This window comes from Anoplolepis gracilipes, chromosome 9 (assembly GCF_047496725.1).
Source record: "Anoplolepis gracilipes chromosome 9, ASM4749672v1, whole genome shotgun sequence".
In the NCBI taxonomy this organism is placed as follows: domain Eukaryota; kingdom Metazoa; phylum Arthropoda; class Insecta; order Hymenoptera; family Formicidae; genus Anoplolepis; species Anoplolepis gracilipes.
In genome coordinates this window covers 1,098,619-1,113,243 of record NC_132978.1, presented here as the reverse complement: position 1 = coordinate 1,113,243, position 14,625 = coordinate 1,098,619, and the positions used below count along the sequence as shown (strand labels likewise).

The 14,625-nt window shown below is 41.2% G+C and overlaps 1 protein-coding gene across 7 annotated transcripts in view; it reads right to left on the bottom strand.

Moving 5' to 3' along the window:
- Positions 1-170: 170 nt before the first annotated feature.
- LOC140669344 (uncharacterized) overlaps positions 171-14,625 on the bottom strand; it is a 195,208-nt gene continuing 180,753 nt past the window's right edge. For 6 of the 7 annotated variants that reach the window (XM_072899097.1, XM_072899096.1, XM_072899102.1 and 3 more), the window contains 2 exons: positions 8,743-11,883; positions 171-2,478 (listed from right to left, as the gene is read on the bottom strand). In XM_072899097.1, the coding sequence (XP_072755198.1) occupies positions 2,390-2,478; positions 8,743-11,883 (3,230 nt within the window). In that variant the 3' untranslated portion in view covers positions 171-2,389. Of the gene's footprint in view, positions 4,636-8,742; positions 11,884-14,625 lie in introns of all 7 variants that reach the window. The other variant, XM_072899103.1, reaches the window with a different exon arrangement.

Here is a 14,625-nt window from a genome sequence, read left to right as displayed (position 1 = left end):
TTTGACATTTAAGATTTTAATTTAAAAAATTTTACTTAATAACATACATACGCATACATACTCTTACTCTAATCTTAGATTTTTTTTTATACTTTTTCTTGAGAGAACAAATAAGAAACGGGACAAATCCGAATTTGTCAAAGGTATGCGCAAAATAAAAGGTAAAAATGTTTTGAGATTTTTCAATATATTTATTTGTATGGACAAGTGTCGGAGCATAGTGCACAATATATTTAATATATAGTAGTCTGAGGAAGGGGGATCAGAGTACATTCTGGAGTTTGAACACAATATCTTACAATTTAACGACAAGATGCCTGCATGTTTTTTTATCATCCATATTTGCTTCTGTACGTTATGTTTTACTCGTATATTCATATATACTCGAGATGTATAATATATAAAGCGTATATATATATATAACGAGTCACTATTTTTATCATTCTAAAAAAAGGAGACGAGAATAAGGGTCCTTGTTTATTATGTTATGTCTCAGTTCTTATCGTTGATCACTCATTCTTATGCTTATCTTTCATTCTTCTTTTACACACACACATACACACGTGTGCATACATACTTGCATTTATTCACTCTCTTTCTCTCATACAGTTTCTCTCCCTCTCTTTCTCCTATGATACTCGATTATGCAACGTTCTAGCAAATATGCGTAGTATTCGCTACAATATCGTATCCTTAGGATAGACGGAGGTTGTCTCCAATTACTAATTACATTCATTCTCTATTACACATGGGTAGCGAGTTGCGCGTCTCAAGGAAAATCTCGTTTTCGCAGGATAAGCAGAGGCAGCCAGGAGAGCAGGGGGAGCACAGAGAGCGGAGCTCGTTTGCTTGAACCACAAAACTGTAACCAACCCGTTTTCCAGTAAAGTACGATTCGAATGTGGATGCAATATAAAGCTTTCTGATTACAAGGGCTATGATTCGGAGACGACAACTCTTTTTCTTTCTTTCTTTCTCTCTCTCTCTCTCTCTCTCTCTCTCTCTCTCTCTCTCTCTCTCTCTCTCTCTCTCTCTCCTCTTTCTCTCTCTATATATTTTTCTAATTATTGATTAACGATCTATATTAAAATTCTTTTTTTTCTTTCTTATTAAAAGCGAATACATTTTACAGCCTGTACAATCAAGTGAAACTTCGCGGCGCGCTCTTTCTTTCACTCTCATTCTTCATTTCTCGTTTACCTTCTCTCTCTCTCTTGTTTACACCTCCGCTCGCGGAGACAGACGCGGACCAGGGTAGGGTCCAGGTACTCAGGCTATCTCTCTGCGTGTTCCTCTTTTTTTTCTTTTCGTTCTTCCTTGCTTTTCTTTTTCTTTATGTTTTCGGAGATCCCGCAGAATCAGGCTCCTCGATCTTTTCACGTGTATTCTCTCTCTCTCTCTCTCTCTCTCTCTGTCGGTTCCTCTCCTCTTTTTGTATTAGTTGCCTCCTCTTTTTACAAAAACCACAGCGCAGCACCAGCATTTATTTCTTTTAAAGCCCACCCCTTTGTCCGCTGGGCGCCTCACTAAAACTGAGGCGGATCACACGTTTTTTTTTTTTATTTCTTTCATTCATTCTTTCTCTCACACATACATACATACAAGTACGCTTTCTCATTCTCACAAGCGCGCGCGCACGTCCCTTTATCGCGGTTTCGTTCACATACTCGGTAAAGTGGTTGCATTTCGTTTTGCTACTCTTTTTCCTTTATTTTATTAAATATGTTTTGCTCTTTGCTGCAAGAAACGCATCATCAATCGTTCCCATGTCTTTTGATTTGGCATTTGCGAACGTTACCCGATAAAATTTCTTACCGCCGCATTTTCTCCCTTTCTCTCTCTCTCTCTCTTTCTTTTTATCTTCTATCTTACGTCACATTGATAGTAATAAAATAATATGTAATTAATAATCTCAATAAATCGTATAATATGTATATGTATATGTATATGTATATATATATATATATATATATATATATATATATATATATACACATATATATAGTGGATGACGATAGTCGTTACTGAACAAATATTATGTAGTTTATACATACATACATATATATATATATATATATATATATATATAGACATATATAGTTTATACATACATATATATATATATATATATAGTTGCATATGCGCATACGTAATTGTACGTCTCGCTCTTTTTATTTATCCATTCTTTGGATCTAGCCCGTGTCCCCCTTCTCCGCCTCTCACTTCCTTTTTTTTCCCTAACTCTTGCACACATCGCTGGCTACCATTATCTTAGTAAACAAATAGCGTTCTAGCATCAAATTTACAGTCACTTAATTATTTAGAATCATCGCATTACACATGTCGTTTATTTTTTTATTTTTTTCGTCTTGTTCTCGACACGCCTTTATTACCATCTTCGTCTCGTGAAGACAAGTTCTCTGGTTATTTCATCGGCATTCAGTGATCGGTCGCACAATTCATGGAGTCTCTGTTCCCCTAAAAGATAATTTATCAGCAAGTTATACAATTTCTCTACAAAAATCGAAATTTGCGCTCGCGTATATAATTCTTACAATCCTTTTTCTCATTTCTTTACAATAAAATACATTGACACGGATTTACCGTACATCGCAGAAACGCGCACGCACACATTATGCTTGTACAAGGCAGTCGACTCACGCGATTCGCTACTCTCTTTCATCTTATGTATCCTATATACGAGTGCTATATTTTTTATTTCTCTCTCTCTTTTACACGCACGCACACATACCCGCTCGCTCTTACTCGCTTCTAAGTTTCTACGCTTGATAAAAACTCCATCACATCGCCTCGACACACACGCTCGAATCTGAGAGTCGGGGGGCGGAGCCGTGCTCGCACCCGGCACGCATTAAATCCATGCTTTCCATTTAATTTTTTGTCGTGCCAGCACGGCCCCATGAACGCGAGGACAGCATCGTCCGTCCTCGCGTGTTCAGTCTAACGAGATGTCTGGCTCCTCGCGACCATTGTCACGTACGTCTCACGCCTTGTCCCGATACGGACTAGACTTTTCTTTAACTATTTTATTAACCTCGGATGCCAGCTAAGAATGTCTTTACTTCTCAGTCAATATTTACTGAATCAGTAATTCTCCGTTTCTTTCTGAGCTACCGTCTTATCTAGACAGAACATCTATCTAAGACTATAGGCACTAGAAAGCAAAGAAAAGACCGAGCTTATACCAGGATCAGACAGACGTCAACGAGGAGTCAGCGCAACTTGGGTGACATTGAACGAACTCAGTCTACACCGAAACGAAGCAATTCTCGTTCGATCCTGCTCGAGAACGCTCATCTCGCGAGATAGGTCGTTCCTTTCGAAATCTGTCAGAGATCTCGACCCTTAGGATAAGATCGAGCCTCCAATCCTTAATCCTTATCCTTACATTAGTCGTAGGCGTCTGTACACTACGCGGTATTTTTAAGATATACACTATGTACACGGAGAAGGATATTCAGCGAGCTGGTTTCATCTGCACGAAGATCGCGAATCCAGCGGGACATTGTTCGGCGCTGGAATAAAACACGTAAGGAGAAAACTCATCCTCTCGTCACGCGAGCATCGATCCGATAGTGCGATACACTTTTTCTCTCAAGGATTGCTCGCTAACGATCGTCTCGTCGAACCTACCACAAGCAGTTCAACAAATGGATCGCATGTAGCTCTGGTCCGAGAATGGATAATATCATATTTGTGCGTCAGATCGAGTTCAATCTCTTATCGATTTAATCAAATTCGATATACATGTTATTTTTCATGTTTGCACCTAATTTGGAAAGTCAACAGTTTTCTATTGGATAATCCACAAGTCTGATTTTATCTAAACGTCTCAATATCGTCAGATAATCATGATTCACAATTTTAACACCTTGATTAACGTATTTAAAATCTCTAGTTCGTAGAGAACATGGATAATACCATTTAAGACATACATATCATCACTCTAAACTCCCAATTAATGTCATCGAGAAAGCTAGTAGTACACGGCACAAGGAGGAACATCACAGACGTCCATCTCTTACTGGCTACGTCGCCATCATTGTCTTTGTTTTAACATCTAGCTCCTTGATTCCACTTAATTCCCTTAATAATCTTCAGTCCCTAGTATTTGTGCCGTTGTCGAAGAGAAGAACAATAGAATCCATCTCGTCATATAATCAGTCATCGTTGTTCTAACATCTCAACTATCTCTTCCAGGATTTCAATTCCGATCGACGTCGAGAAAACGGACGACACCCAGAGCCTCTTTACTACATCTTGATCCTAATCCGGCTCTCGTCACCTTCTTTACTTGGCTACACCTAGGCGCTAATCCGGCCAACAACGCAGTGTGTGTGGAACATACACACAGCACCCCGCTACATCGCTCTCGCTCTCGCTCTCGTGTCCATATCCCCTACGGTTGCCTGCTGGCGGCGGTGCCGTGCGGGTGTCCCGCACCAGGCGCGCCGTTCGCCGCCGCCGGATGTGTGTGGTGGGCCTGTGCGGCGGAGCTGCCCCCGGCGCTTCCGCCGGGTAAGACGGGGGCGGGGGCCGCGGGTCACTTGGGCGGGAATGGCGAGATCACCGAGGCGGCTACCGCGGCGGCCTGCTGACTCGCCAGCACTGCCGCTGCAACACACACAGAGAGACAGCAGGCCATTAATGTTTCGACTCGAATCACCCTGAATGCCTATTGAACGCGCATTTCAATTCCAGCTGTTGCTGTTGTTGTTCGAACAACGTTGTTGGCGACCCGCGGCACCCGAAATCAAAATTTATTCGAATCGGCTAGTGGGGGACCGAAGGAGAGACCAAGATTCACCGCTAATTCAGAAAATAACTTCGTTATTCTTATCATCTGTGTATTATGCAGTTTATTCGTATTATGCAATGTGATATTGAATGACATTCCACACAAGTTGAGAAAATATATTGATAATTGAGAAACAAAGATATTTCTTGTTACTTTTAAGCGATGAAAATATCAATGACTGTCAAAATAAAAATCACAGAAATAATTAATTTGACCATTATTGACATTATCGGTCTGTGACATCTTAATGTAGTATGAGGTAATTCACAAATTCAAATATACTAATTCAATAAATTATACTCTAATTAAAATAATCATGAAATATTGTACGGACAATATGAAATAACAAACTGTCATTCTAGAAACAAATATTATTTCTAGACGTAAAAAAATAAAAACGTTCTTTTTGTGTGCCAACTAAAAAATTCAAATAAATATCACTTCAATACATATTGCACGATACAGTTTTTACACATAACTTTGCGAAATGTTCGATGTTACTATTAATGTTCCTAAATCCTGATAAATAATTCTCACATTTGACAAGTTATATTTAAACAGCAGAAAATAGACTTGCAACCGGTTTTCATGGATATATGAAAATCACATGTAAGGCTCTTCGAGACGAAATCTTCGAGACGATCGTTAACGTACAATCGCAATCCTTTAGGAAACGTATCGTCCTCGAGCTCGGTTATACTCGAGGAGAAACCCGTATATTTCGAGATATCTAAACACCGAACTACTTTCATCACTACGAGGAAAAATGACGATGGATATGTGTATGAAGAATGGGAAAGCAATAAAGTGGCGTGTACCTAAGTAATTGTTTCTCTCTCCATCTCCCTTTTTCCTTTTTATTTCTGTGTCAGCGGTCGCGCCTATAATGCATTTCCCTAGCATGGTTGCGGACTTCCCTCGTTCACGCGAAAGTCCTGGCAGTGTTGGCTCCGTAAGCGTAGACTTGGTCGATTAAGTTTGCTGATTGGTAATAGTTTTCCGCGTACAAGAGTGTTGTTATGCGAGACATTGTAATAGAAAAGTAACATAAAACTTTTAGGAACGTAAAATTAAATGTAGTGAAAAGGTGGTCAAACGTAAATCTGATTAAATAAGTTTTCAGAGAGAAATCCGAATTTTAGACGAAATCTAAATACGTATAATATTGTTCTTCATTTTTTATTTCTTTTGACAATATGTATATATGTAAGAATACAAAAAACATTGTATCATATTTCTATCATTTTCAGATGAATATTGTTTCATGTTGTCCCATTATACTTTGATTCTTAAAGTACAAAACAAAAGAAAATATGAAGAAAAATATCGCTCTCTAGTTAATTAATTTCGCAATTTATTCATGAAATCGTTATTATCGATAATTAGTGTATCAAAGATACTTTAGAACTGAATTTGCATCCAGATAATGGATAATAAAAAGACCAATGTTCTTACGAATCGCAAACAATGCTCTTGTAACAGAAATCGTAATCACTCACCAGCGACTGAACGCAAAAATCGTATTGAGAAACTATAAAGTCTTGATGGCTATTTTGCTGCAAAAGAAGCTTTCGTGGAAGACTAACGACGTCTAACAAAGGATACAAGGATACGAACGCGAATATACATCGCGTTCACGAGGATAGAGAATAGATACTACAAATTAAAAAGAATTTAAGTGCCAACAGAACACTAAAAACTTAAAAATAATATTTAATTTTAATAGCGAGCATCGAGCATAAAGCTATATATTCGATACTCCATTAAATATAAAACAATTAAATTTTATTTTAGGACGTTAAATATTTAACCATTTGCACTGAAAATTAATCGGTGATCACACACGTTTATAAAATTTCGCAATAGACTATAACAATTAAAAATATTTCTATTAGGATTTCATATAAATTGTATATGTATATTGTTACAAACTGCAAAGAGAAAACGTACGACATGTTGTCACGGAACGGAAAGGCCATCATGTGCATTCTAGCGCATCATTTCAGTGTAAATAGTTAAGTACTGCTTTTCATTTCGCTTAAACTATATTGTTCAATTTGTGTTTCTGGCACATAGACTTTTTAATTCGTAGCATTCCATTAGAAACTGCACTTTTCTCGCGTATATCGCAATCAATCTGATAAACTAGCATCGATATCCACAACAAATTCGATGAAGTCTTTATCGTTATAGATTACTATTACACGCGAGTGTCCATCACCCAGAACTGGATGGTGGTGATCTCGCCCATGTAAGATTCTGTTATTTTTCCTGTCCCGGAAAAAGAAGCACGATAAATAATTATCACAGTCTGAACTATATGTCTAATTCCTACTTGCGTCCTACTTGCAGTACACAGCTTACACGGCTAATCTACACAACACACGACCGCACTTATACTTCAATATTTCCAAAATATTCAGTCGCTACATACAGACTCATACACATGTATGTATATGTATATGTATATATGTATAAATATACAGGGTGTTTTAGACGTCACGCGTTTTCATTCGACTGCAGATACTGATAACCATGATAAGCGGAATATCGTTTCGATAACTTTTAGCGTGTTATACAACTATTTGAAAATTAAAAATTTCCAATAGCAGAACATTTTTCTAAAATCCCGAAAAAATTTAATTCTAAAATTTAAAATATGAATAACATAAAAGATAAGTAAATGTTAAAATTTAAAAAGATGATAAATTAAATTTTTATTTGTTCCTAAATTATATATGTAAATTTTCACAAATTTCAGATGATCTACTAAATAAATATACTAAAAATAAGAGATAAATTTTTATTAAAAGAAAAAAAATAGATGGATAATTAATTCTAACTCCATTGTCTGCAATGCAGAAAACGCGCGTGCGTGTGATGCCCGGTATATAAATAAAAAAAAAAAAAAAAATGTAACACTAGAGACGAGCGAACCGAGTCGCTGTTTTTCATGTTTGCAGAATGTACAGTCGAAGATAAATTATTTACTACAAGCGACATTTGGGTCCTGAATAGGCGTGGCCCACATAGAAGAAGTTTAATCGAATCTGTTTTCTTCAACTGTAATATTTTCATTTTGCTTTGTAGAAAAAAGAAGAAATGCATCTCTTATTGGTCTGATAATAAAATAGTCGGCGAAGACTCGGCGTGCAGATTGACTCTCAGACAGAGACATCTTCTATCGCGCGAGTTCCTTGTTACATATCAGAATTTGCATTCTTTTATTTTCTTTTTCATTCTTTTCATTTTTCTTATGCACCAATATGGTGTGTACGGTTTAGACACACTCAGGCTCTAAATAATACCTAGCTGAGTTTTTACCCGTTTTTATCGGATGATGAGTCATCCGGATTCTTCCCGAAAACTAAAAGCGACCGTTTGTTATTCATCATTACGAAAATCATTTCGTACTGTCTAATTTGATCTCAAACCGAGAACGTTAGTGCGTGAACATGTTTAAAACGCAATTACAATCGCAATCGCGCCGTTCACTTAAAAGTGCTTCCTAAAAGGCCGACTATCAATTCGTTCATAGTGTTATTTCGAAGAATCTAAAATCGGATTTAATAAAAACCTACGAATACCGAGCCAACATCAGGATGATTTGTAGTTAAGTCAATCGCAAGTCGGTTCGCACATCAAAGTTTAAACGCACACTCCTAAAAATGTCCGTCGCCAACGTTTCAGCTACACTTTCACTATTCGCAAAAAATGCGTCACTCGTAAGATGCTCGGCGGCACCTTTTATCACGCTTATCGATTCTCATCGTTTTTTATCAACCATCAGAATTTTACACAGACGAAAACGATTGTCCTAACGCACGCATGCGTTCGCTTTCTCACGCTCACGGTTCTCTCTTGTTCTCGCTTCGCTGGGTCCCGCGGATCGCCTTACTGTCAGGGTCTGACGAGAGGCTTACCTCCGTAGGGAGCGGGATACTGTCCTGTCAACAAGGGATATCCCAAGCCCACATGAGTGTGATGATGCGTGTGCACGTGTCGTTGCGGCGGCGGCGACCTATTGTCTTTGCCGAGATTACCACCGCTGGCATCCACTGCACCCTGCTGCTGCTGCTGACTACCCGGCTGACCCTGCTGCTTACCGGACGGTTGCTGACCTTGACCTGGCGGAGGGCCTGGCCCCGCGACTGACGTGGGCGGGCCACTGGGAGGTCGGGCGGGTGTCGGACCTGCCGAAGACGGACTGGCAGACGCCGCAGACGTTTTAGGCGTCGGTGACTTGAGCGCGCGTTCTTGCAACTCATGTATCTTGTGCGCTTGTGAGTAATACTGATTAGCATGATGTTGAAGCAGGTCTAGCGCCTTACCGCCGGGCGGTCGACTGAGATCTTCCGGTGCGTGATACCTGGTGGGTATTTGATGAAGATAGCTACTTGAATAAGGACCAGGCACTATCATAGGACCAAGGCCGCGATATACCGGATGACCTGGATCAAACGGTAGGGCGCCGTAATGTTGCGGGCTTGGCATGTAAGCACCAGGATGAATGTAAGTGAACTGCGAGGTAGGCGGTGGCGGCGGTCCCTGAGTCTCCATCGTCGGTTTTACACCTTCTTGCTTGCTCTTGGAATCCTCGCTTTTGCCGAGATCCTGTGGTTTCTCTTGCTTCGGTTGGTGCTTCGGGCTTGGCGGCGGTGCTTTCGCCTGTTGACTCTGTTTGCTCGATTCTTCTTTTCTTCTTTGCTCACCCGGATATAGATAATACCTCCTATCATCCTGAACGGGTCCCGGTGGAGGGGGCGGTGGTGCCGCTCTTTGACTCTGCGAACTGTGATAGACATGGTACGGACTCATTTGACTCTTCATCTCGATACTCTCCTTGAGTATTTGATGATTCTCATGTTGCTTGTCCTTTAGGCTCGGTTGTGGCTGCGGCTCTTGCTTTATCTTGACTTTCTGCTCATGTGGCTCCTGGTCCTGCGACTGCTGACTCTGCTGCTGCTGCTGTTGCTGCTGCTGTGAGACTGGTTGTGGCGGTTGATAAGGATAGCCTGGCATATAACCGCCATAAGCACTGTAATAGTGCGGCTGCTGTTGCGGCTGTGGCACCGGCTGACTCAGTTCTTTCTTCTCCTTCTCCGATACAACGCTTTGTAAATTCGCCATCGAAGGCATCTGCGGTATATTGAGCGGTTTGATCTCCTGCTTGGGCGTAAGGTCGCTCGGCTTCTGGTCTACCACCGGCTTGCTATCCGGTACGCTAGGCACCAGATAAGGCGGCTGACCGTAATACGGATACATACTGAAGTGGGCAGGCAAATGCGCCGGTGCTGTGGCCTTGTCTTTCTCTTGACTCTGCTTGGATTTGTCTGCCGGTTCGGCCTCGAGCACCGGTGCCGCATCGTCAGATATGTCCGAGTAGGCCGGACTCTGTACGTCATCGCGCGCCGAATCAACAATCGGCGCTTCCAGCGGCGACGGATGCGGGCTACCGCCAGGCGATTTTCGCGATTTCTTCTTGTAACCCTGCGGCTTGGAAACACGCGCGTCGGTGCTTGTCTTGCTTTTGTCTTGCTCTGGCATCAGCGCCGCCGTAGGCTTTACCTTGAACTGTGGCATCTTTGCCGCGTGTAACGGATACTGCTGCAAATGCGACTGCACGCCTTGACCCGGGTGACCTGGCGGTGGCGGTGCCGTTTGTAGACCCGCCGTCTGCTGCGATACCTGACTCGTCAGGTTCTGCAGACCTGGATGTTGACTGGCTATACTCTGTAGACTGGCTTGTTGCTGCTGCTGCTGCTGCTGCAATCCGGCCGACTGCACAACATGAGCCTGCGCGGGTTGACCCAGTTGAGCCGACAAAGGATGCGACACCGACTGTAATTGATGCGCCGGCGGTAATTGCTGTTGAACCGATGACTGCAATTGTTGCTGCTGGCTGCCAACGCTAGATTGCAACTGTTGTTGCGGAGGTTGACCGATCTGTTGCAAAGTCTGCTGCGCCTGTTGCAGAAGTTGATTTTGCGATTGATGCGTTTGCTGCATCTGAGATGGCTGTGGTGGTTGCGGTATATTGAGGGGCTGGGGGATGTTTGTGCTTTGATGCGGTGAAGGCACAGGCCTAGGAGATTGACTGGGATGTGGGCTGGGGCTCTGGGGCGGATTCGATGAGCCTAACGACGATTGACTCTGTTGTTGCTGCTGTTGCTGCTGCTGCTGCTGCTGCTGCTGCTGCTGCTGCTGCTGCTGCTGCTGCTGCACTGACTGCTGCTGTACTCTCGACGAAGGTGCCGTGGAAGTAGGCGCTGGCAAATCATCCTGGCCAAACCTCAACACGCCGGGCTTCACGATATTTTTATCCGTAAGTACGGGCGTAGATGGTTCTATGCTGGGCGACGGCACCCTCGGTGGTGGCGGTGGCGTTTCCGGCGGCAGTCCCGCCGCCGGTGGACTTGTCGCTCTCACCGGTGTGCCTTCGGGCTTGTCCGCTGGCGATTTCACCGGCGTAGCCGGACTCGGTGCCTCGATATTGCTCTCATCGTTCTCCGACATACTAGTAATACCTTCCTTAGTGTCATCGTCATCGGCAGAACCGTGCGCGTGGCTTTGATGATACTTGAGTCCGTTGATGTGTTTGTACTTTTTACTGCAGTTTGGCTCGGGACATTCGAGCAAAACCGGACTGGCGGGCGGCGAACCGCTAGGCGGGGTAGGCGGTGGCGCCCGTCGCTTGTTCTTGTCTTGTTCCTCTTCTGGTCCGCGTGACTTCCGCTTCGCCGCCGGATCTGGCCGTGGCGGCACGAACGCTGCCGGGCTCGGACTGGCCGCGGGTGAACCTTGCGCGCCACGACGACCCTTGCCGCCGTTGCGCAATTTACTGTGCACGGAACTCCTCGTCTCCGTGAAGTTGCTCAGATCGTTACCGGGCGTAGAGTTAGCCGCAGCACGGCCACGTTTACCACGTCCCTTAGGCGTGCGAGCGTCCAGGTCACTGGTCGGCGAATCGCAGAAACGGGGTGGCGCCCAATCGTGACGCGTACAGTCTAACAACGTCCCTACGTATGTTTTACCTCGCCACGTAACATTTACCACTAGTACGCCTGCAACAGAGAGAAAATGTTTCAAATAGTAATAGTCGAATAAAGACCAAAGTCTTTACGAGAGCTTAAAAATTATTTTCTATATTTTAAATCATCCCAACTATCTAACAACACATATATGTATAGCAAGCATGTTTGACATCGTCAATCTGTCTTCACGTCAGAAGTATCTACTATATCAAATAAGATATATGTATCATCAGCTATTAATTTTGTGATCTTTTAGCAAATGGACTTGACATGTAATGTAATTTTTGCGACAATTTCCATATTCTTTAATTACTTCAAGTATAAAATATTATAGGTTTGGAAAAATGTATTTTTTTTTATTTTTATAAAAAGTTTTCTGAATAATATAATTCTAATAATATAATTGTTAAATAATATAAGTTTTCTAAATTTATTGTTATATTTAAAAAACTATTTACAGTCTGTCTAATAAAAGCGTGATTGACATAATTTCGAAGCTTATTATAAAATGAAAGAATTATAGATATATTAAATTTAAACTTAATTAGTACTATGACGCTTTCATAATTGATAAGTCTAATTGCCATTGTTATCAATAATTATAGCATTTCTTGACATTTTTTAGGCAAATTTTTGAGAAATTTACATCACACTCTCGAGGTACAAATTTCTATATCAAAAGAATCTGTCGAATTAATTTTGTTTCAATTAATTGTTTCCATATCTTTTTTCTATGGAGATCTTTAGCTTCATACTCCCTCAGACGTTTTTAATTGAATTTGCGTCGGGTGATAGTAACAGTCAATTTATCACGTGACATATTTAAATATATTTTTTTACGACACCAGTTAGAGTAATTGAATATTTATCAATAAAACGTCGTATAGGGAAGATTCTATTATCTGATTGTTCAAGAGTTTTTGATGTAACAATTTCGAGATAAGTTTTGCCGGTCACGTTCTTATTAAATAGACTATATTTGTATAACATTGCTATGTGTATTTTATATACATTAATATAGAAATAATGAAAATGTTTATAGATAGTATAGCGCAATTCTTGTTTCTCAATAATTTAAAAAAATTACGTTACTAATTAAAAAAATTAATTAATTAATTTTGCATGCTGCAACTTAGCAAAACACACAAAGTTTAATTTATTTTCGATTGGAAGAAATGGAAAATAGAAATCCTTATTTTTCGATTCGAAAAAGTAGAAGAAAAAGGGGATAATAATAAATCTTGTATCGGACGAAGAAACATAAGTACATATCGTATCGCTGACGAAGGAAAAACCGGTCCTAAAATACGGCAGTTTTAACTCCTAGAGCAGTTTCATCGCGTAATAAGTTTCGTGGCAACTCGGTGACGAGCTAACTCGCATCTTCGTGTCTCCCCTTTTCCTCTCACCATGTTCTTCGTTCCTGCACGATCAGCGTCGTTAATTGAAAATATCTCGGTCGTGCACGTGCAAGAAAACCCAGCATCTCACAGGTAATCCCGACGATAAATGCTGCAGGTGTTCCCAGCCGCGAAATTCTCGTCTTTCATACAGTGTGCGGCTAAATCACTTTCGCGTTCACGTAATAGCTAAAGTCGACGTAAATCGAATCGCCTCCTTGGGAGGGGGTGTCACACCAAATTTAAATGTCAAAGCTTTGCGAACGTACAGGATGCATGTGAAATGAATGATGCTTTTATCAACGAGCGAAAGAAAAACTATTAAAAAAGCGTTTTCTTGAGAAGTATGATTTTTTGCACAATAAAATAAAATTTTATAAAAGAAAAAATTCGACTTTATAAAATGAGAGCAAAGCTATTAAAAATTCGTGATAAAAAATGGTGATGTACCGATACAAGCAGAAATAAAATTAAATTCCTCTATAATAGTTGACAAAAAGGTTTTTTTTCTTTCCGTCGTTGTTAAATTAATTTTTTTCTTTGAGACACGTCTCAATGTCCATGTCTCTTAAGAAGAAACCGTTTAAAAATAGATACCTCTGGATATCGCGGAATGAGAGGGTCCCGGGAAGATCGAAATAAGCTCGTCGTTTGCATCGAAGCGGGTTTCCTCCGTGGACAATGTGAATCGAGACCAGAAATAAAGGGACAAACAGCGCGGTAGTCGAGGAGAAAATAAAGAGGCAGACACACACAAAGAGGACAATAAAAACGGCGGAAGTTCCAAGGCGACCAAGTTCCTAAAAGCCACATAACACCGTGTTTCTACTCCATCTGTCAGACATTTCGTCCTCTCTCTCGTCTCGAGAACGAAACGAAATATTTCTCGTTGTTTCTTCCTCTATCTTACGGCTCTTGCCCCCTCATCCTTTCGCCCTTTTTTTCTCCCTCCTTTTTTCGCCACGCGGCAGAAACCTCAGGGCATTTTGGTTGATTGAGTCGTCCCCCTCGCGCGTTGACGTCATTCCCATTTACCACAAAAGATAAACGTATGGGTAAGCACTAGCATCGGCGAGGGATGATGATAAATCCGTGCATTTCACCCTCATGCGCCTTTTCATCCTGTCTGTTTTCGAGCTTCGTTTCCTCCCGCCTCACCGAGCTTACGCTAGCTACTTTCTTCCTTTTTTTTTCTTTTTTTTTTTTTTTTTTTTTGTACGTGGATCTCGACAGCAGTCAAGTGTCGAGTAATGACTAATTAGCCGCTAATAACTTAGACAAGCGTCGAACATTAGCTTTACGTCGGTAAACGTTAAGCTTTGAATGGTAAAGCTCGCAAAAATGCATGCTGTCAAAAAGTTTAGCGAAGAAA